The following is a 23,903-nucleotide window of genomic DNA, read 5'->3' as shown; positions in this document are numbered from 1 at the left end:
GGCTGGAGGTCCTCTTGAACGATTTCGACAAGTTATGACTTAGATGTCCAAGTCACGTATAGTCGATATCTAATGTAGATCTAGTTGATCTCTAAATCGTCTCTAGATCTTGTGATTATCTCGAAATCCGAATAGGCCTGGTATACGGCCACTAAAAATGGTACTAGTTCAGCGGTGTCACTCACGAGCCCACACTGGACACAAGTGGCGGCGCGTCCATAAAAGCCGATTCCCATCGGCTTGCCTGTTTTTGGACGTTTGAGCAGAGTTGTAAAGGAAATATGTAAGCCAAATTAGGCGGCTTGCCTATGGATATGTTTGACGCGCCGCCACTGCTGGACACAGCCGTCCCCAAAATGACGCGCGACTGACCGCCCCACAATGTGGGGCGCGACCCGAGACAGCCTCCGCAGCCGGAAGGCGGAAGAGGCCTCTCGCACCCCTTCAAAAGGGTGCCGAAAGATTACACTACTACTGTCACTCACGAATGCGAGCCAATCGTGCAGTCTAACGCAACTAGTTGCGACCAATCGCGCGCCTGATGCCAACTCATCAACCAATCGCGTTGTAGCGGTGTCACACCGCTGTACGCGTGGCTGCACGATTGGCTCGCATTCGTGAGTGACACCGGTGTACTACATAGTGCCATTTTTATGGCTCCGCTTCACGTTGGGCCAACGCCAACGCCAACGAGGGACGCATTTATACGTTAGAGCGAGCAAGTGATATTGCTATCTCATTCTACCGCATGGCTGCGTCCCTCGTTGGCGTTGGCCCAACGTGAAGAGGAGCCTTTAGTGTCCGTAAGCCCGTCCTGAGATATCCGTCGATGCGTTAGTTAGTGCGTTACGCATAATTGGCTGCACCATGGCATACACTTAAAAATACTTAAGTATTCAAAGGCCATATTTTAAATAAAACAAAAATCAGTTGACTGGGCTGGACATGTCTGCCGGATGCATGATGAGAGAGGGGCCAAAATAACCATTAGCTGGCATCCCCAGGGTAGTCCAGGCAGATCGAGAAAAAGATGGCGGGACGACTTGGATGCATTCTAGCGGGATTGGCGGGATCTTGCTCAGCACAGGGATGATTGGAAAGTGAGAGGGGAGGCCTTTGCCCAGCAGTGGGACACACACATAGGCTAAAAAAACTGCAGTTTGTTTAATCTTCTTAAATATCTATCATAATGGAACCCTACAAACAACAAATCTATCTGTAGTTACGACATTTCGGACGCGAAGGCTACATTTGAATGGTTTGCTCCAAATGATCAGTCATTAACGAGTGATTATGATTGAATCTAAGCTATAAATTACCTATTTCCGTCGGATTCCCTCGTTTCATGTTGTAGGTATAGAACAGGTATTTGTAAAGGACGCGAGCATAGTGGCGAGATTAGCGGGAGCGGAAAGCGTCCTCCCTTCGGGCCATTGACGTATATCACAGGCAATAAGAGTGGGGCATGAATGAGACCAGGGCCCAGTTTTATAAAGTTACAAGTTACAGGTTACAAGAGTACAGGCTACAGGCACCTGTAATGCACTGTGAACGGCTACAGGTGTTTTATAAATACACATAAATAATTACAGTTGTAAAGAACCACGGTCAATCTCGATTACATGTGAAATCTACAGGTGTGAAGGACATCACTATTTAAAAAAAAAAGTGTGTCATAGATACTCGGTTCTCTACTAAATTATGTGTTTTTGTTTGCTGTAAAATATTGATTACTGGAAAAATGGCCAGAAATGAAGGAAAAATCGAGTGGTTGAGAGCGGCGTTCCATGCCAAGGATATACTTTTTGGGCCGTTTTCAGATTCAGATTAAGTTTGATTTAATGAAATATTTACGTAATAAGTAAATAACATGTAAATAAGTACTTTTTCACATTCTTACATTAAAATGTATCGTTTCGGTAGCGGCTCAAAGATAAATACGGTGTGTATCGACAATTATGAATAGTACACTTTACCATAATGTGAATGCACTATACTTAAATAAAGAGACGAATGCTAATAAATCAACGACAAATATCGGCAATAATCCCTTTCCATTTCCTAGTAGATAAAATAAAACGAATCGTCAATAAAATCAATATCAAACATATTGTCACTTTATTTCCTATTTACTATATATTTTAGATACATTAACAAAAACTGATAAGGTGCATGGAAAAGTATGCATGCCCTGGCACAATCGTTGGCGTTGGTGCTTAACAATAAAGAGTAAAGTTTAAAATCTCTCAGAAAACGAGTCTACAAGTAACTGCTGTTGTGCTGTTACAGGACTCAAGACGTATGTAAGTTTTTGTTACAAGTGTACCAATCTACACTTGTAATTTACAATATTTTTATAAAACGCTTGTTCGATTATGAGTTTAAAACTATAAAACTCCCGTATTTTCGTCTATGGTTGAGCTACAGGCACTTGTACCTGTAACCTGTAAAATTGTAACACAGTACTTTTATAAAACGCAAATTGTAAAAAACGGAGCAAGTGTTGCCAGTAAACGCCTGTAAACTTGTAACTTGTAACTTTATAAAACTGGGCCCAGTACAGCGGCGTGACACCGCTACAAGTGCTACAACGCGATTGGTTAATGGGATCGCATCACGGGCGCGATTGGTCGCAACTAGATGCGTTAGACTGCACGATTGGCTCGGATTAGTGTCTGAAGGATGATCCCCGCTGACGTATAGTTATTACGAATCTCGAAAACAAGTTAAACTGGGCCTTAGCTTACTGTCAACTGCAAATCGTTTTTGTACATCTCAAGTAGATGGAATGTTAACCGTACGATCGATGCACCACTAATCACCTTGTTTTGTGTGTCGGCAGATTTTTATTTTACTGTATGTTTAAATACCCTCCATGTTATTATTTAGTTCTTTCGCTAATTTCATGCAAAATAAATGTATTTGTGTAGTTTTAAGTTCTCATATAAGTGAATTGTCAAATTCTTAATGAGAATAAAGAATCTTAAACCTAAAAAGGAGTGACACCGCTGAACTAGTACAATTTTTAGTGCCCGTAAAGCCCGTCCTGAGATGTATCCCAATGCTTCGGGCAAACTCGGCTCAGCATTGCTCCGAGCAATTATTTGCGTGCACGACAACAGATAAGATAATGGCTTGAATTTTGACAACCCTAAATAGCTGAAAGATATAGTGCCATATATTAGACAGGGACAGCATGATTCGACCCTGAAGCGCTGTCTAACTTCGGTTTTGTAGGAAGTTTCCTTTCTGTATGGTAGTACTATTATTAATTCTGTGGTTTTAGTTGAAAGCGTCACATATGTATACCTCTCCGCTCGTCACTGTGCGCTGTAGGCATGCAACTAGAGCAGCGAGCGACCATCTCCGCTAAATGTCACAACCTTGCGCACACGCATCACTAAAGCTACGGACTTCTTCTAAAACATTTATTGAATATTTTATGTCATTACTTGTACAATAGGGTATTTTCCTACTAGTCAAATCACTTTTTTAGAACTGTCAAAACTATTTGATAATATGGAATTTATATGAAACATTACATCGTGACGTCACGGTCAATTCACCTACTTTTTATACTTCTATCCGATTTATTATATAACTTGTGTTTAAAAATAACTTTTATCTGTGTTTTTCTAATAATTATATGGTGCTTTATTTCATGCATGGTGTAAAATAATTTATTTTAATACAGTATAATACCCTATTATTTCATTATTATCATTCACTTTGCCAATTGGGAAGACATGCAAAGGAGAGAAAGTACAGTTGGCAATCAAAGTGTGTATCAAATATGTAACAAAAAATATATGGTTGTCTGTAAAGTCGGTTTACGGACGACAATTTTGCGTGATAACGTTATAAGAAAACATTATCATTACATTACGTAACGTTACCATGGAGATTTGTCCACACCGTGACACTTTTTCGTGCATGCTACCGGTGTTCATCAATGTATAAGACGTTATCACGTGAAAAAAAATTTTTGTCGGATACTTGTTTTTAATCGAGACAATAATTACAAGCTCGCCCAAGTCCAAACTTGCAGTAGCTCTCTCTGTGATAATCTTCATATATTTGATACATTTATTCTACGTAACAATAATAATCACGGATACACTTTTTGTACCTAAATGCGTTTAAAGTTCAAATGTACATCAGGCGGCGTAGCACGGTCGCGTTTTTATCCCTTGTCACCATGCCTGTCACGTTCTAACAAGTATGTTAGTGAGAAAGGGACGCGCATAGTGATAGTCGATAAAAATGGAACCGTGCTGCGCCCGCTGTATGTGTTTACTATCACATCAAGCGAATAACGGCCTTAATGCCTTAGTTTTAAGATTGAGAGGTTATAACAGGACATGGAAACTATTTTTTTTACCTTTAGGTAAGTATGTTTAAACAAATAACATCCTTAATACCTTAGGTTTAAGAATGAGAAACTTATAAGGTTGCAAAGTTCATGGTTTGCATACCTTAGTTTATTTTTATGTTTCTGTAGTTACAGAGTAAACAGTACCTCTACCAACAGTTATGACATTGACATATTAGCTCACGTCTACGTATGTCGCCCATTTTATCAAGAAAATTGACAGTAACAGCGCCCGCGCAATCGCCGCAGCAGTAATGCCGCAACTGCAGAGTCGCACCAAGAAAAGTCTGCAGCGGATTTGATAGCCCACGCAGTGTAAGTGTTATTTATACGTCATAATTTCATAGAAGTTTGACGTTTACAATGACACTTGCACTGCGTGGGCTATCAAAATCGCTGCAGACTTTTCACGGCCTGACTCTATGTACTATGCAGCTGCAGGATGCGTAGCCAACGTACCAATCGTTAAAGCTCTGTAGAGAACGAAACACAACTGGAAGAGTGATACTGCCGTATTCGAACTTCAAGATATTCACAAGAGACGACACGTACTAGATCCATTCTAGATACGTTATAGCACAGAATAAGTAATAGTATTATCATACAGAACGGACACGCACCGCCCCGCCCCGACTCGGATTACCTCGCCCCGCGACTGAGTTCTGACGGACTCCTGACATACTCTCAGTTCGGCTAGCAACGCCGCGGCGCGATGAGGCAACGTTCAAAATGCCGATGTATTTTGCGATGTATGGTTGTTTTTCAAATTCACGAAATAAAGAAGATTTATTTTTATTATACATATATTAAAAAGCAGCGTTTTGTAATTATTTATATTTAGTACACGCTAATTGTGTATCGACAATTCGACATGACATTTTTGGTAATTTATTGCCGCACCATACTTTACGTAATATTTTACGGCCTTTACGGGTTATGGGTGAGTTCGCATATACGTTCAAATAATATTAGCTGTGACCTGTGAATAGAACAGTTTATTATAGCAAGGATCTAAGAGAAAATACCATCTTGTAAATTATGTTTGTTTCTTTAATTTTAGGAATAAAAATGTTTGATATTTACGTTACGAGTACAACGATAACGCTCCGTGAACTCAAAAACATGTAAATAGTAGCCCTAAGCGACTTACTCACACAATGACGCGTGTACAGACGTGCCGTTCACACATATACACGCAAACGAGTTTTGATGTATGGCGTGTCCGCCCTGTGGTTATAGTTTAGATATCAACTAGTTCTCTTTTGCAGCGTAATTCGGGCAACCAATGTCACTTTTAGGTTAGAGTAAGATATCTATTAGATGTGAATATGGATCTCTAAGTCATATCCTGTGGAAATCGTTCAAGAGTATCTCCAGAATTGTGCAAATGTCAAATTTGACAGATTAGATCTTAAACATATCGTTATCGTATCTTGGTGATGTCTAAAAGATATCTAATAGATAATATCTATTTCAAAATCCGAATGGGGCCCCTATACACGGTGTAACATGAGTAAACCGAAAAATTTTAACAGCGTATTCCTGATCATATTTAGAGACAAAAATGTCCTATAAACTTTTTTTTTAAAACGCCTAGTTTCAGAGATAATATTAATTTAAAAATAAACATGTTTTTGTTGTTACATAATGTAAAATGCCTTTTTGATAATAATGTTGCTGCTATACGACGTAGTCTAAATATCCTTATTGATAGATGTCAAAAAGTGACAAGTAACACTTTGCAAAAAGAAGGTATTACGAAAAAAAATGTAAAAATCAATTTTAAGTAACAAGTTTACCAATAAAATTTATTTTTTATGTAGAGATATATTCAAAAAATTGAAAAAACAAAACAAAAAAAAATTTTTTTTGGCGAATTTGACCTAAACTCATATTACATTTTTTCCTTCTTTTGACCTCAGAAATGCGTGGTTAAAATTATTCGGTTTCCTCATGTTACACCGTGTAGAGATGACTACGCTACGCTAATTATGGAGCGTTAACGATTGGCGCGTTGGCTAAGCACCCAGAGCGGCTACCGCGAAAACCGTAATTCGGGGATCTTTCTCTTTTACTCCAACGAAGGCGTAATTAGAGTGACAGAGAAAAATCCTCGCAATTTGCGAACTTCGATTTTCGCGGTTATAGCCCGGTTGCCATCCGAATTACCTTTAGCGAATGGGTCTGCAGGCATATAACGCGATGTGTGTTTTGGCCCTCATTTGAGCGGACTTGAGGCATGACGCGTGTAATAGTTTCATGCGCACACTTTTACTGAATTTGGATGACTCTTAAATGCTTATTAATTGCTAATTATGTTTTAGTCTAGTTATTTGGTAATTCTCACTAATGTTCGATTTAGTTACAAAATTATGTTTGTATTCAAAATAGAGTAAACATTCACGCAATAGTCTAATTTAAACAGTTACTCAACACCGCATAATATAATATAGTTATTATCGTATGTAATATGTAATTATGCGCCGTACCCATAGATTATAGAACACCCAGTTAACGTAAAAAAGAGAACTTTTACGATAAAATTAATGTTTCTTTATAAACGAGATACGTAAATATTAATTATCTTATAGGTACGCACAATAATAATAATTATACCCCGCGGGGGCAGCTTGTGGCGAGCTGAGTGGCGACACCGCGGACCCCTATTCCAGAGGGCCCTGTCATCTGGCCCTCACCTCTGTGCTTGCCTTGATTGGCCGGCCAGAGTGGAGTCGCAAGAGCGGGACCTATGCTCCAGGTTGGAAGTGTAAAATGTCATAACGCCGGTGGCCTGCTGAACGTATTACCGGGATCTGGCTACCGCAGACTCACCTCTCGACAACCTCACAGCCGCTCCAAAGTGTTGCCCTGTTGTCGCACTGTGCGTGCGGCCATTGCGGGGCCCACTCAATGAGTTGGCGAGTCACCACCTGTCTTATACAATTTTGAGACTGATTGTCACGGCAGGTGTTCGCTAGTCTCTCCCATAGCCCATTATCCAGTCCATCCAACTTTCAAATCTATAGCCCATGACCTTAGTTCCCATCGCAGCACAAAAGTGCTGCACTGCAATAGTCTTTGCACCTGGCGGGGACCATCTCCGGATGTATCACATTGTGCGTTCGGGGATGGTATCCGCCACGTGTATCCCTTGCTTTTAGATTAAAGTGTCTTAAAGGGCCTCTGCGCTGTTGGCTTCGGCCCCACGTAAGCATCCCAAAGGTCCGGGACCCCATGGTCCCGAGATATGGAAAAGACATACAAATAATTATACTTAGTTAATTTACTTTATTAAAAAAATACAAATAAACTATTCAAGGTATCGCAAACCTTGACAAAATAATACTTGTAACAAATTAAATTAACTTTCATTTTATATAGTAGCCATGTCACTAAGATGCAACTAGTTTCCAAGATATAGTGAACCGAAAAATAAGACCTCCTTACCCCCTCTCCCCGGGCTCAAGGGTTACGGCCGGGGACTTTTGATATGTGCCCCTCGTTACTAGTCCAAACCAAATAACTATTGTGTTCCAAGCATTTTCTATACCTATGCTTATTGCTTGGCCTATAAAGTTTATATTTAATAATTATTTTCTTTTTAATTTTAATTATTAAAAATGTTTATTTCATAAATCATCACTCATCGGTGGCGGATTTGCCGTAACTGGGCATTAGGGCCCGAGTCTGGGCGGCAAAATATTTAGGGGCGGTAAATTATTCGCTGATTATAACAAAACTCAAAATGTACCTAGTCAATATGATGGGTGCTGAGAAAGGGGCGGCTACACGGCCTGGGCCTAGGGCGGCAAAGACTGCAATTCCGCCACTCACTGTAAATCATGACATCTGGGAATCGAACTAAAACTCGCAGACTATGGCAGAGTAGGTAAGTAATACAATACTTGACAAGCCTACCTACTTAATAGAACAATTATCCATGATCGCATAGATTTGACTCATCTCCACCCATTACATATAATCGTGATTAAAACCAAACACTCGTAGAAACAGAAAGTTGTATGTAATATTTAGTAAGTTTCAATTCGAAAACGACATTGCTGCATAGAATCGGGAGTACTATTAGTTACTTATTCTGTGATAGAATGTCAGAATGACTCAAGTTTTCCAGCTATTAAAAAAATCATTTGATCGGTCAATGAAAGTTTTGATTAGCTAAAATAAAATTATTTTATTTTATTAAATTTTAAACTTGTTACGCGGCATTATAATATTTTTCAAACTCGACCTACCCTTTGTTTGTTTGAAAAATATTACAGGAACAATTTATCGATTTCAAACTGCGCTCTGTACAATTGAATCAGCCCAATAGGTGCGTTACACGTCAGGTCAAGATCATTTTTGAGCTCTAGAGATATTTTCAAACTTACATTTTGATATCAAAATTATGTAATTTCGCTATCATTCGCACATGCATTTCGTTCGGACGCACTGGAGAATGATAATAAAAGACATTGACATCGAAATGTAAGTTTAGAATTGGCCTCCTATCATTATATTTGGTTGTTTTAATATGTCTGAATCTCTCTGAAGTTTTGTTATTAAAACAACAACTATGAGTCTCATACGACGTTTTTGTAATGTATGGCGATGCCTCCATCTGCTCCCACACGCATTGTTATCCTATTCCTATCTGATTAAAGATGCACAAAAGGACAAATTATACCTGTTCGGTGTGACTGACGTGATAGATGCGATTAGGTATTCAATAATGTGTATATTCTTGTTTATGGTAATTTATGATCGTGTATGACATAGGATTATGCTTAAATAGGTATTGTTATTCAATTAAACTGGCTAAGATTTATTTGTGTTATACATTATTGTAAGTAGGTACTTAATTGGAAGAAGTAAAACGAATAGTTTTTGTATTGAAGGAAAACATCGCCAGGAAACTTTAAAACATTCTGTCAATACAAAAACGCTTTTAATATTAGTTTAGTACCGTAAAATGGGGTGAGTAGGTTTCGCGGGGAGAGTTGGGTTATGAATGGGGTGAGAAGGTTTGAGAGGGGGGTGAGAAGGGATTTTAAGGCTACTGAGCGCTACAAAAATAATGTATTCCAATTTACATAAAATGGGGCTATAGTAATACGCATAAAAAAAAATCGATCCAACAATCTTCCAAAATCACCTTTGTATGAAAAACCCTCTCACCCCAAATACGAGGCACTACGGGGTGAGGTGCGTTTTCCTCTTTATCGTCAAAGTTATGAAATGGAACTACCCAAAATAAAATACAAACGTCCGAACTACTTATTCACACCATTCAGTTTTCACATGTAAAAATAAAATTTTATCGAGGTTTGAAAGTCAAATTTCACCCAACTCACCCCATTTTACGGTATTAAATATGCCGGCGTGTGAGTCACATTTTTGGGGAAGTAATGAGAAACAGAAAACAACAAAATGGTATTCTTTAAACACAATAAAATATTGTGATTATGATGGGATGCGAAGCATTCTGTGAAGAAATTCAAAGTTAGATCAATGCTGATAATATGTCGTATCGCTGTATTATCTTATAAGCATTGTTCGAATTGGGAGTACGTTCGTCATCTGGCGTATTAGATTCGCGTGTGCCCATCACGTGTCATCAGTGTCAAATGTGACGTTTCTTCAAACAAAAACGTCACTTTTGACATTGACACATCTAATCCATTTCGTTTCTAGATCTATTACTTGACGTATCTTAAATTTCGAATCGGGCAGAGGCGGATGTGTACAGTCGACTATAAAGAGAAGTATCCATCATTTTACTTTATAATAATTAATAATGTAGTAAGTGAAAAAGTGGATAGGATACATTTATCTCTTTGTAGGTCGACTGTAGGTACCTGTATAGGCTGAATTTAACTGACATTTTGACCTTCCAACACAGCCCGGAAGACATTATTTGTATTAGTCCGGTTTTCTCACGATGTTTTCATTCATCGAAAAACAAATGGTATAGCCAGCAGCATACGTACGTAAGTACAGTGCGACATAAAATAAAATAGATCAAAAAAATTCCATACTAAATTGTTGCCATGTTTACCTAAGCATTTTACGTCAAAAAAAAGTGACGCCCTTATTTAATTTAGCGCGGGCTTAATGTTGTAAAGTTTATAATGGTTTAATTTTAGAATCTTTCTCTAGCTCGGGTAAAGTACGGACGCTAACAGTGGCGGATTTGTAGTTTTTGCCGCCCTAGGCCGCAGGCCTATTAGCCGCCCCTTTCGCAGCACCCATGATATTTACTACGTTTTGAGTTATTTCTTGTTATCATCAGCGAATTTTTTGACACAATTTGCCGCCGCTTATGTCTTGCCGCCCTAGGCCCGGGCCTATTTGGTCTTAGGGCAAATCCTCCACTGGACGCTAAGCACACATAAAGGCCCCAGTACACAATGGGCCATCGCCGGCCACTCCATGGGACGCATTTATGCGTTAGAGGGAGCAAGTGATATTGCTATCTCATTCTACCGCATGGCTGCCTCACTTGGAGTGGCCGGCGATAGCCCATTGTGTACTGGGGCCTTAAAACAAATACCTTTATATTTTCTTTCGCCTAATTGTTGTCTATGGTGTTATTAGTGTCACTATTTATTTATTGAAAAATAAAAATATTTTAACACGATAACAGATCCACTGACCTGATAGTTGACCTGGTTTTCATTGATCATTGATGATTCATTGTTCATCATCAAATAATTCTTCAACAAAGAAAATTATGGATCGATTGCATCGATTCGATTTAATCGATTGTAAATACAGAGAGGAAGTTTTCTGTAAGCAGTTGCAACTGTTGCGGATTACATCAATTATAAATTATTATTATTATATAATTATAGACGACCTATTCAGCTGATAAGGTTATGTCACACAGTGTCCAGTATTATTATAGTTCAATTATTTAAATTTAACGAAAAATATTTAAAAAAGGGTCCGCTACGTACCTACTGTATTTTGTATTTAAGTAGGTACCTTTTGAATACATCAAACTAGTTTTTACGAGTATGTAGCTGGATTCGTCAATCTATGCGTCCAAAGTTAAAACGGCCGTTTTTGTTTTGAGTTCATAGATCGACTAATCCATATCTTATGCCGAATATGGCATAATGCGGCGGTTATCTTAAATCTTCTTATGCCGAATATTCGGTTGAAGGTAGGGGCCAAATATTCGGTATTCGGCCAAAACCACTATTCGGGGCATCTCTAAAAAAAAAACACGGTGTAGACCTCCAGGTCACACTTCCTTTAATTCAAAAAGCTTGTTCTTGCCACCCAGCAGCAGTGATTCACGTATCCTTGCGTCGGCGCAGGTATAATTAACTATTGTTACGTCTCAATAGAAATGTTTTCGGCGCTGAAGGGCAAAAATTACAATATTACGACGCTTGTGCGTATGATAGGTATTGTTTTTGTTTAGTCATGTCTAGCCAATGAAAAGCCAAAATGAATTCACTTAAATGCTCCTAATAACCATAGCTACCATAATAATACAGTAAAATTATACATTTTGCGTTTGCGTCAAATCCGGTAGTTCTGATTTTTTGCAGGCTTGTTTATGGTGTTGGCCCAATGAATAATCCAAGTTTGTGACCTCGAGCGCCGAACGCAAGTTTGTCAAAAATCGAATAACCCACATTTTTTTTTAGATTTGGGCGATTATAACCCTAAAGTACATGTTTTTGATAGTAACTTCCTAGGGCGTTTATAAAGTAGACTAAATTTGCTACAATAAGACACTAGAATTGTCTCTGTACATCTAATATTTTCCGAGATAAAGCCTTTCAAAATTTTATAATTTTACATCAGTTCTTAGCTATAATATAAGGGTTAGGTAGGTAATTTATATGGAATTCATCACCGGCACGTTCTACAAAATATTTATTTTCCATAAAAAAATGTATGAGTGCCTATTTTGAAAAAATATCTAAAAATATAAAAATTTAAATATAACATTTTGAAAGGCTTTATCTTGGAAAATATTAGATGTACAGAGACAATTCTAGTGTCTTATTGTAGCAAATTTAGTCTACTTTAAAAACGCCCTAGGAAGTTACTACCAAAAACTAGTACTTTAGGGTTATAATCGCCCAAATCTAAAAAAAATTGCGGTTTATTCGATTTTTGACAAAGTTGCGTTCGGCGCTCGAAGTCACAAACTTGGATTATGCATTGGGCCAACATCATAAACAAGTCTGCAAAAAATCAGAACTACCGGATTTGACGCAAAAGAGCCAGGTTACAAAATTCGACAAAGTTACTGGATTATAATAACACCTTGTTTAACTTTTTTATTTTTTTTATTAAGTACATCATATTTTAAGAGTTATAGGAACTTTCAAAAATTTGTTCGCGGTTTAATTTGCGCTCCTTAGCGCTATTATACCATCCCATTAACCCGGGTTTAACCGGTTAAACCTGGAGTTGCCTGGAGTTACCATGGTTACCAGAACGGTGTGCAAGTGGCGCTAACAGTCCTAATTTTTATAATAATCATTAACAATGAAAATGAAAAGTCTAACGAAGTGTCATAAGTTATAAGTATAGCTCGGTTACTGTATATTCAATCGGTTACTGTATTTTCTAGACCGGGACGTGCCCGGGCCGAGGCGTCCGACGACGGCTGATCGGTGATCACGTGGTGCTATCCATAGAAAACGAAGCACCGGAAGCTCCGTAACCATCTGATTATCACCTTAAGCTTGATAACAATGACGGATTGCATTGACCTGAGAAATTTCAAGTGAATCTATTAACTGGAACTCGGTCAACTGTCGACTCGCAAGTATTACGATTACGCTAAATACATATTACATATATGTATATGGTTTTTTAGCTTATTCTTGTGATTTGGCATTTAAAAGTGGTATTTGGTATAAAAGTACCTAGATAAGTAGCTTCGTAAAAACACATTAGAGTTACACCAAGAACTCTGCAGCGATTTTGATAGCCCACGCAGTGCAAGTGTTATTTATACGTCATAATTTCATAGAAGTTAGACGTTAAAAATAACACTTGCACTGCGTGGGCTATCAAAATCGCTGCAGTATTTTCTTTTTTTTTATACCACATGGGTGGCAAACAAGCATACGGCCCGCCTGATGGTAAGCAGTCACCGTAGCCTATGAACGCCTGCAACTCCAGAGGTGTTACATGCGCGTTGCCGACCTTTTAAAAACCTGTACACTCCTTTTTTGAAGAACCCCATACTGTAGACCCTCGGGAAAACCTCGGGAGGGAGCTCATTCCACAGCCGGAGCGTCCGCGGGAGGAAATTCCTCTTAAATCGCACAGTAGGTACGCGACCATTTAGGTTCTAGGGTGTGAGGATGAACACCCTGGCGACGGCGAGCGGTGCGGTGATAGAAAGCGGCCGTTGGCATCATGTCAAATAGTTCCTCAGAGCACAACCCATTGTACAAGCGGTAGAACACACACAAGGAGGCAAAGTCTCTCCTTAGACTTAAAGGTTCAATACCGCTTGTGAGTTTGGGATCATCGACGATTCGCACAGCGCGCCTTTGGACTGAGTCGAAGGGTCCAAGCTGGCATCCAGGTGCTCCTGCCCAAAGGTGACAGCAGTACTCCATATGGGGTCTGACTTGCGATTTATAAAGCAGCAGTCTTCTTGAGTTCTTGGTTTAACTCTAATCACCTTATTCATAAAAGTTTACGGGCAATAAGTGGCAAAAAAGGTCACAATATACAAAAATGGCAAAAAAATAAAAGAAACGCTCAGCTACATCGATTTATCGCCCCTGAAAACCCCCATATTGCAAATTTAAACGAAATCGTTAGAGCCGTTTCCGAGACCCCCGAAAATAAACAAGTATTGCTCGTTTAAAGGTATTAGAATAGATAACGCGTCTCTTGAAGAGGAGGATCGTTGACACAGAATAACTAAACGGTTGATGTCTTTTGTTGTATCATCATCTAATTAATTATAATTCACTTAAGAGCCCTTCAACGTGCACACTAGCGCCACTACTAAATTATAGTGATTATTTAAATTTCACGAAAGATATTTAAAAAAGGAGGCCGCTACGGACTGTATTGTGTATTTAAGTACCTTTTGAATCAGTTTTGAATACATCAAACTAGTTTTTATGTTGCTGGATTTGTCAATCTATGCGTCCAAAGTAAAAACGGCCGTTTTTGTTTTGAGTTCCTAGATCGACGAATCCAGCAACATAAAAACTAGTTTGATATATTCAAAAGGTACTTAAATACACAATACAGTCCGTAGCGGTCCCCATTTTAAAATACCTGTCGTTAAATTTAAATAATCACGATTATTTAGCAGTGGCGCTAGTGTGCACGTTGAAGGGCTCTTAACTGTTGTAAAACGTAGTCATTACAATTGAGTTGGAATACTGAAAAGTATGCGATTAAATAGTTTGGTCTACGTTAATGCAAACATTACAGTCGACGTGCAGAGAACATAATGGTACTACTTTAAACTAACGTGTCTATAATAGAATTTTTTTATCAAATGTCATCTAGTGCGAATTTGTTCATACATAAAATAAATCTGTACAGTCACCTGCAATAATATGTTACTCTTCGAAGTTCGCAAAAATATGTGACACGCTCTTATGGCTCTACAAATAAGATCGTGTCAGATATTTTTGCGCACATCCGATGTCACGGAACGCTGCGGATTTTAGGAGCGGTAGGAACCGAGGGTTTCATACTTTTTAGTATTTCTTGTTATAGCGGCAACACAAATACATCATCTGTGAAGATTTCAACTGTCTAGCTCTCACAGTTCTGAGATACAGCCTGGTGACAGATAGACAGACGGACGGACAGACGGACAGACAGACGGACAGCGGAGTCTACGGAACCCTAAAAACAACATTTAAATTAAGGACATCACAAAAAAGTCTAGGGATCCCTGGATAAGACATTTAAATGGAAGTCATTACCATTTAGTATTGCACGAGCGACTGCCAGTTACTATTAAATATTGGTGCATCAGCCAAAAGGTCAGCTGACATAGATGGTATTGTGTTTGGAACGTATAAGGAGCGGTTGATGTCAATGTCACATGTCTAGCCTAAATTGAATTACGCTTGAACTGCCTACGTTAAAGCACCTTAAACTTAAAGTTACAGGTGCTTTTAATGTTGTTTGTGTTATTTTCTAGCTAGGTAAATATTTGCCAAACCAAAATCGAGCACATAACGGATTTGGCATTCTCAACGACGTATACATACATGGTGGAACATTTCTAGGGACTGATCTGAAAGGATAGTCTTATCTAAGTGATTTACAATCGAGTTATTCTAATCGTAAACAGGCGTGGCTCACTCCGCGATTTCGTCGCTTTGCTACAGGTAGCTAAAAGTACATCCGTTCCACACCAATTTTGGTGGCTAGCCATAAGCCGCGCGTAGCGCTGTCGCCATCTTGGTCATATCTGTCCTGGCCGCGTAGCCAAGATGCCAATCGCTTACGCTCCGTAGCGATCGAAACGCAACTGTCACTGTCGTACTTATATGGAAGAGTGATAGAGAGACATAATGCTTTTCGTTATCGAAGCGATAGCGATTGTAACCTTGGCTAGGCCGGCTGATCGTAACAGACGCGTTTTGTTAGAGAGTGAGTCTTCTGTACCAGTACAGTGCTATTATTTATTCTGTGTCGTAAAGCTGGATTTAAAAGTAAAACAAAATCATTAAAATGAAATATTTTTATCAGTGACAACCCTACAAAGTTGTTTACATTTTACATTGACACATGTTATGTCATTCAGTAGGATCTACTTGCTAGGGTTGAAAAATACAGATTTTCGGACTAATGTTTAAAAAACTGTATCTCAATAACGTAATAAATAAATATTCCCAGTTTGCGTAAAAGTCCTTCTTTCTGTTTCACCCGATATATAAGACATCTATTTCAGTTTTGAACCTACAACCTTCATATTAATAGGTTACCATTCGGGTGCTAGAACTTAATTTTGAAATCTGACATTTATATTAATATTCGTTTACCAATCAAACACTGCATACTATAAATCTAACTAGCAATAAATAAAACTAAGTTCAAAAAGTATGCGCAAGATTTGCTAATAGTGTGTGGCAGAATAAATGTTTATGATAATAGGTATATCTAACCATACTGACACTAACGGGTGGGTCAAACAGAAAACCGTGTTACGTCTTTCCTGTAGACATACACAAGAGTTAAGGGTTATAAAGGTTATTTTTTATTTAACCCTTATCCACGTGAAAAGGTCCTCCTTTTATTTAGAGAACTATGATAAAATCATTACTTACATGCCCACAAGCTGTTAGCCCACAGGAGAGAAAAATGTACAGTTCGCGCGAACACGCTAGTTTTCTCTCCTGTGGGTAGTTAACAGCTTGTGGGCATGTAAGTAATGATTTTATCATAGTTCTCTAAATAAAAGGAGGACCTTTTCACGTGGATAAGGGTTAAATAAGAAAATTAACCTTAATAGTCCTTAACTCTTGTGTATGTCTGCAGGAAAGACGTAACACAGTTTTCTGTTTGACCCGGGTACGGTAGCTCACATAAAATATACTAGAGTCAGACCAAGAAGAGTCTGCAGCGGATTTGATAGCCCACGCAGTGCAAGTATTATTTTAAACGTCAAACTTCTATGAAATTATGACACTGGCACTGCGAGGGCTATCAAAATCGCTGCAGACTTTTCGTGGCTTAACTCTAGTAGTTGCCCGTGACTTTATCCACATTTACTTTGCCCACTTTCGCGTTTCTAAAAATTTAGCAACCCAGAAATAAGTTTGTAAATACATACAAATCTAACTGTGTACTTATACTGAAATAAATGGTATTCTATTCTATTCTAAATCTGTTAAACTTTGTCGCTTTTTAACTAACAGTAATGTCAATGATGAATAGAGACCAACGATAATGATAATCAACGGTTTGTTAAATTTAAAAAAATATTTCTGGCAAACTTTAGCCAAATAAGTTGGAGTTTTTACAGAAATGAAACGCTTAAGCGGCGCAAGTCACCCAGTGGGTCATTATTACTTATCATTATTTAAAAGAGTCAATCAGGCGATTCAGGCGTATTCGGGAAACGAGATAATTGCAAGATTAGAGACGAACTAGAGATATTTGGGATCTACATTAGATACCGACTAGATGTCGTGACTTGGATATCTAAGTCATAACTTGTAGAAATCGTTCAAGAGGACGTCCAGAATCGCGGTAACGTCAAATTTGACATATCTACCTTACAGATATCTTTAAATTATCGATATCGTAACTTCTTGATGTCAAATAAGTAGATATCTAATTCATTTTCCGAATCGACCCGAATTTTACGTGTCCACGCATTCGCGAATGCGCGTCACGCTATCGAAAGAAATTTACACTACCTAGGGGTTCTGATCTTGCATAATATTATTGATTGCCCAGACATTCTATCACCACAAGAAAGATAAAAAGATACTTAACAGAGATATTCCCACAGCTCCCATGGAAAGTAAAAGCCAGCCTAGGGATCTTCCGGCGTCCTACGCCGACCTTGGCATTGCGCATCGCCGGTATATATGCCGCGCCCGCCGAATCCGGCGCATACGCACACAGACGCCCAACCCGATAACACCATGAAATCGGTAATCATTATCTCTATAATTTTTAAAAAAATCTTTAAGGTGGCAGTCCATTTCCAACGACAGCAGCACTACCATTCATTTTACTATGGAAATTAGCAATAACACCGACGCGTTCATATTAGTAGTGCAGCTGCGTCAGAAATGGAATGTTACCCTTATTTATTTAAAACCTCATTTTTGTTTAACGAACACCACTTTAATTTAAATTAATCCATTTTGTTAGAACATTTTTCACAGAATTATCGATCTAAGATAATTACAGATATTCAGAATTTTGTGATCTTGTTTAATAGTGGTTCGTGTTGGTTGAAAATTTTAATTGCTGTTGATCTATTAAAGGATGTACATAAATGTTACGACACAAACAAGTGATCCCATTTAAAGTAGTTGTTCTTGTGTGTGTTTTTTTTTGCAAATTACAAATTATTATTGATCCATTAACGATTTGAATGTTACGTCTTTTCCTGTTCTTAATTAAGACCTCAATTCTGATAGCATTTGCGATATTAAATTATGTAGGCTTATTTACTACCTACTCACACATTTTTTTAATAGCCTGTTATAGTGTCCCAGTGCTGGGCAAAGGCTTCGCTAATACCCTTAATTTCCACGACTCTCGTTGAGCTTTTCCGGCCGGTTATTAATGAAGGTGTCTAAGAGTGACATTCCATTTCCAACTGCAGCTGCAATACTGTTCATTTTACTATGGAAATTGACAATGACAGCGACGCGTTTCCATAGTAAAATGAACAGTATTGCAGCTGCAGTTGGAAATGGACTGTCACCTTAAGTCGTCCCGCCATCTCCGTGGCGATGGCGGCACTCACACAAAATCCTTTAACAATCATTAAAAAAGAAATTACCTAATCAGTATTACCTAATTACTAAAAACATTGCCTATTTTACTTACTTACTGCAATGTTATTGCTTTCGTTAACAATTACTAAAAAAAAAACTAACTAGGCACAGTTAGTCGAAAACTAATAAAACTGCATTTAAAATTGTATCTTAACAAAATAATTTGTATTTTAAAGCCTAAACTTTTGAAAGTAGTTATTCAAATTATTTCTTTCTAAATCAGTTCCACTGCTCTGTTACCTATTTTATTAACACGCTTATAACTTTTTAAGTTACTATTTAAAAGCTTGCCAGGAACTGTCAAAGACCTAAACCTAAACCCTAATAACCTGGGTTTTCAAATAATTTATTTCAGAAAAGACAGTAAAAAGACAAATAAATAACTTATGAACTAAATGTATCTAAAAATAAAACTAAATTAAAACTAACAACCCTAAATATATCTAAACTAAAACAAGGAATATAAAAACTACTGGAAGAGGCCTCCCCGCGTTACACCCGGCGCAAAGGTGCCCATCACACTCGCTGCGTTACCGCGTTGAATTGCGATGATTTAACAAATTACCCTCTTTTTCAGATCATCCTGGCAGCGGTGCTCTCAGTAGCCGTGGCGCAAGCCACCTACCGCTTCCAGCCCAGCTACCAGGCCTACCAGCAGCAGGCCTACCAGCAACAGGCCTACCAGCCCAGACCTAGGTCGTATGAGGGCAACGCACAAATCCTGAGGTCTGATGCTGAGGTCAACGATAGGGGATTCCATTACGCCTTTGAGACGGAGAATGGTGAGTTTGAAGTGCAAGTTTCATTTACAAAAGTAGTGAAATCCAGTGCCATCTTTACCATAACGGTACATGGGGCCCGTGCCCTGGGCCCCCATCCTCAGGGGGCCCCGAAGGATAGACAGTAACAGTATATTTGACTCGTAATAAATAGAAGATCATAGTAGAAAAATGTTAGTTTAATTCGCTTTCTTTACTTTCCAAAAGGGCCCCAAATTCTTATGTGTCCATGGGCCTGGTTAAATCACTCTTTCTTCTTCCTCGCGTTATCCCGGCACTTCGCTACGGCTCATGAGGCTGGGGTCCGCTTGACAACTAATCCCATGATTTGACGTAGGCACTAGTAAGCGACTGCCATCTGACCTTCCAACCCAGAGGGTAAACTAGGCCTTATTGGGATTAGTCCGGTTTCCTCACGATGTTTTCCTTCACCGAAAAGCGACTGGCAAATATCTAATGATATTTCGTACATAAGTTCCGAAAAACTCATTAGTACGAGCCGGGGTTTGAACCCGCGACCTCCAGATTGCAAGTCGCACGCTCTCACCGCTAGGCCACCAGCGCTTCATATCACCAGGCCTGGTTAAATCACTACACCTTATAAAACAAACGCGATAACTCAAAAACTACTTTATTAACTACTTTTTAACTAAGTATATACTAACTTAACGGATTTTCATGCGGTTTTCACTAATCAATATAGTGATTATTGAGGAAGGTTTAACTGCCGTATTCGAACTTTAAGATATTCACAAGAGACGACACGTACTAGATCCATTCTAGATACGTTATAGTTTAGATATCAACTAGTTCTCTTTTGCAACGCAATTCGGGCAACCAATGTCACTTTTACGTTAGATAGAGTAAGATATCTTTTAGATGTGAATTGGATCTCTAAGTCATATCCTGTGGAAATCGTTCAAGAGTATCTCCAGAATCGCGCAAATGTCAAATTTGACAGGTTAGATCTTAAACATATCGTTATCGTATCTTGGTGATGTCTAATAGATATCTATTTCAAAATCCGAATCGGGCCCTAAGTGTATCATTTGTTAAAATTTTGTGTATCCCGTGCGAAGCGATTCTACATCACGCTACTTAAGTACTAAATGATAAATCCGTGGCGCCAGTCAATAATGTCAATAGCCTTATCACGACAATCGCTTCAATCTGGGTCGTAGACCATCAATCGTGATTCTAATTCGTTAAGGTGACGTTCGGATTTCAACTGCAGCTGCATAACTGTTGCAGCGTCGTTGTTGCCGCCGCTATATGAGATACCCCACCCTAGCGTCTCCCGAGCGTCGGCGTCAACTCTATGGCTGCTTCTCACGCAATTTTGGCGCAACTGCGAAGCGACGCCATTTTCCATAGCGCTGACTAGACGCGGATGCTCAAAAGACGCTTGTGTGGGGTGTCACTATCTGTTCAATTTGCTTTATAAAATGAGTGACGGAATGAATGTCATAATTTCATAATCACGGCAGTTTTCGGCGGCAAACGTCACTCATTTTGTCAAGGAAAATGACTGTTACAAACGGACGTCACTTTTAAGAGAGAAACAAAAAAGTCCAAAAAAGGAATCATTTCCGGACGTCATTAGTATTTTTGAGTGAATTATTTTCATTTATTAGATTGCCTTAGGCTATAAAAAATCTTCAAAATGTCAGGTTACAAATGTACGAGTAGATATTTCATTTAAATCGATTCTGACAAAGTTAATTACAATTATTACAATAATTGCTTAACAAGCAATCAATTATTTTAATAGCTCGTCTATAAAATGTGCCCAAGGCAGAACTAGATTTATATGCGGCGATGTCATACAAAATTACAAATCATCCTCGTGAACATAGTTGTGGTTGGTTGTGGTATTTAGTCCCATTCTTTTGACAGCTGTCATATGTTTTATACAGTCATTAATAAGTGCACTTAAGTGCAATGATGAATAACTGCAAGGTGTTTTTCACTTACATAGAGGGCATGTAGCTAAATTAAGAAACAATTTTTTTGAGTAACTTAAATACATTTATGTAATTGACCAAATATATTTAGATGCGAGGTCTGCAAGGTACCTTTACAATTTCTATTCGAATTTTAAACAATTAACGCTACAAATTTAAGCTCACTGGCCAGTAATTTCGGAACTAAAGTTTTTCAGTAGAAAGGTTGGGTCAATTATACATAGTGCTGCAGACATTTTGGACTAGTCATTGAGTTTTCACTTCTGTCGGCACTCTCGGAGTGCAACCCGTTGTGTTTTTTAAATATTTAAGTAAAGTACTATGGCAACCTCTGGTGTGACAGTAACTGATAATCACTTTCTTTTTAGGTATCCAAGCTGAAGAGTCAGGCCAAGAAGCGAACGGCATCCAAGCTCAAGGCAGCTACTCATACACCGGAGATGATGGCCAGGTGTACCAAGTCCGGTACACCGCCGACGCCAACGGTTTCCAGGCCCAGGGGGCTCATCTGCCCACCCCGCCGCCTGTACCTGAGGCCATCGCCAGGGCGCTAGCTGAGAACGCCAGGGATGAAGCGAACGGCATCTTTGATGATGGTACGTCCCACTAGGATCAACACAGCTGATGCTAACGGTTCCTAGTTCATGGTGCTAATCTCTCGACCCCATCGCCTGTTCCTGAGGCCATCGTTAGGGCGCTAGCTGAGAACGCCAGGGATGAAGGTAATGGGATCTTCGATGATGGTACGTTCCATTTGGATCTACACTGCTGATGCAAACGGTTCCTAGTTCAGGGTGCTGATCTGTTGACCCCACCGTCTGTTCCTGAGGCCATCGCCAGGGCGCTAGCTGAGAACGCCAAGATGAAGCGAAATGGATCTTTGATGATGGTACGTTCCACTAGGATTTAGGAGTTGATGCTAATGGTTCCTGATTCAGGGTGCTGATCTGTAGATCCAACCGTCTGTTCCTGAAGCCATCGCCAGGGCGCTAGCTGAGAACGCCAGGGATGAAGCTAATGGGATCTTTGATGATGGTACGTTCCTTAAGGATGTAGACAGCTGATGCAAACGGTTCCTAGTACAAGGTTCTGATCTGTTGACCCCACCGTCCGTTCCTGAGGCCATCGTCAGGGCGCTAGTTGAGAACGCCAGAGCGGAAGGGATCTTTGATGATGGTACGCTCCACTAGGATCTAGGCGTTGATTTCATCGTTTCCAAGCTCAGGGGGCTTATCTGAAGATTCCACCACCTATTTCTGAAACTCTCTCTAGGGCTTTAGCGAAGAACGCTAGGGATGACGCTGTATTTTTCTGATGATGGTACGAGTTGTAGTTGGAGCTGAACATTGTGTAGGCCATATAGAGTTGTATCCTGCGCCAATCTGAGAGTCAACCGCGAACCACGTTCGACGTGTTGCCTCCCTGTCACACTTACGTACGAAGTTACAAGTGTGATAGAGGCTCGAACACTCGCCCTCTGTAGCTAAGCTACTTCAGCGATGATGATAGATCGATCGATCGCACTCGAAAACAATATATCTATAGATTATGACCTGAATTATTCCATTGCAGGCAGCTACCACGAGAGCAACTCCGGAGTCGTCGCGGCCCGCACCTTCCCCTCCCCGCGGTACACCCCCCCTCAGACCCGCCGCTACTTCTGAACGCCACGACTCTTCTGAGTGCCATATCGCTTAGTCTTAGTTGTAGTTTTGTACACAGTGATGCAATAAATAGGATAACAGTGCAATAAAGTTATCTAATTTTATTTTGTGTTTTATTTTTTCTTCATCAAAATATAGAATAAAGGATGACTCACGTTAGACCGGGCCGGGGCCGGGCCGGAGCTTCCGGCGCTTCGTTTTCTATGGAAAGCACCACGTGATCACCAATCAGCCGTCATAGAAAATTACATGTTGGACGCTCCGGCCCGGGCACGGCCCAGTCTATTGTGCGGAGCTCTAAAAATTTAGTCCACTATCCCATTGAGTACAAAATCACCACATTTTATATTGATATTGGAAAGCGTGACTGCGTGATGGTAAGCAGCTACCATAACCTATGAACGCTTGCTCCAGAGGCATCATAAGTAGGACTCTAACGAACCTGTACTTTTTCCAATACTTTGTTTTTGTGATCTTTTGGTTCTTCAAGAAAACTTTGCCATTTAGCAGAAGAACCAAATTTCAAGGACATATGAATGCTTATACGAATACCAAACAGATTTCCACAAAGTATAGACTTTTTGTAGAAAAGGCGGTCGGCCTCTCTACGAAAAGTGTAGGTAATAAACGTTCTAAGT

General features: G+C 39.4%; 1 protein-coding gene and 1 long non-coding RNA gene across 3 annotated transcripts in view; one reads left to right on the top strand and one right to left on the bottom strand.

Annotated features, from left to right (window-relative positions):
• The window catches only part of LOC134671797 (uncharacterized), a 498,925-nt gene that overhangs the window by 457,678 nt on the left and 17,344 nt on the right, over positions 1 to 23,903 (bottom strand). The window lies entirely within an intron of this gene.
• LOC134671737 (cuticle protein 3-like) lies at positions 17,873 to 23,322 on the top strand. 2 transcript variants are annotated; one of them, XM_063529561.1, is made up of 4 exons: positions 17,873 to 18,000; positions 19,436 to 19,640; positions 21,970 to 22,197; positions 23,174 to 23,322. In XM_063529561.1, exons 1-4 carry the CDS (start codon positions 17,935 to 17,937, stop codon positions 23,263 to 23,265), a joined length of 591 nt encoding a protein of 196 aa, XP_063385631.1. In that variant the 5' UTR covers positions 17,873 to 17,934; the 3' UTR covers positions 23,266 to 23,322. The 2 variants fall into 2 exon arrangements, 1 of the variants encoding a protein (XP_063385631.1); XR_010099266.1 differs by lacking the exons at positions 17,873 to 18,000; positions 19,436 to 19,640; positions 21,970 to 22,197 and adding an exon at positions 22,516 to 22,636 and having other exon boundaries at positions 23,174 to 23,300.

The sequence above is a fragment of the Cydia fagiglandana genome, chromosome 16 (genome assembly GCF_963556715.1).
Source record: "Cydia fagiglandana chromosome 16, ilCydFagi1.1, whole genome shotgun sequence".
Classification (NCBI taxonomy): domain Eukaryota; kingdom Metazoa; phylum Arthropoda; class Insecta; order Lepidoptera; family Tortricidae; genus Cydia; species Cydia fagiglandana.
Note: the sequence above shows the minus strand (reverse complement) of the source record. Positions and strands in the feature narration are given on the sequence as shown.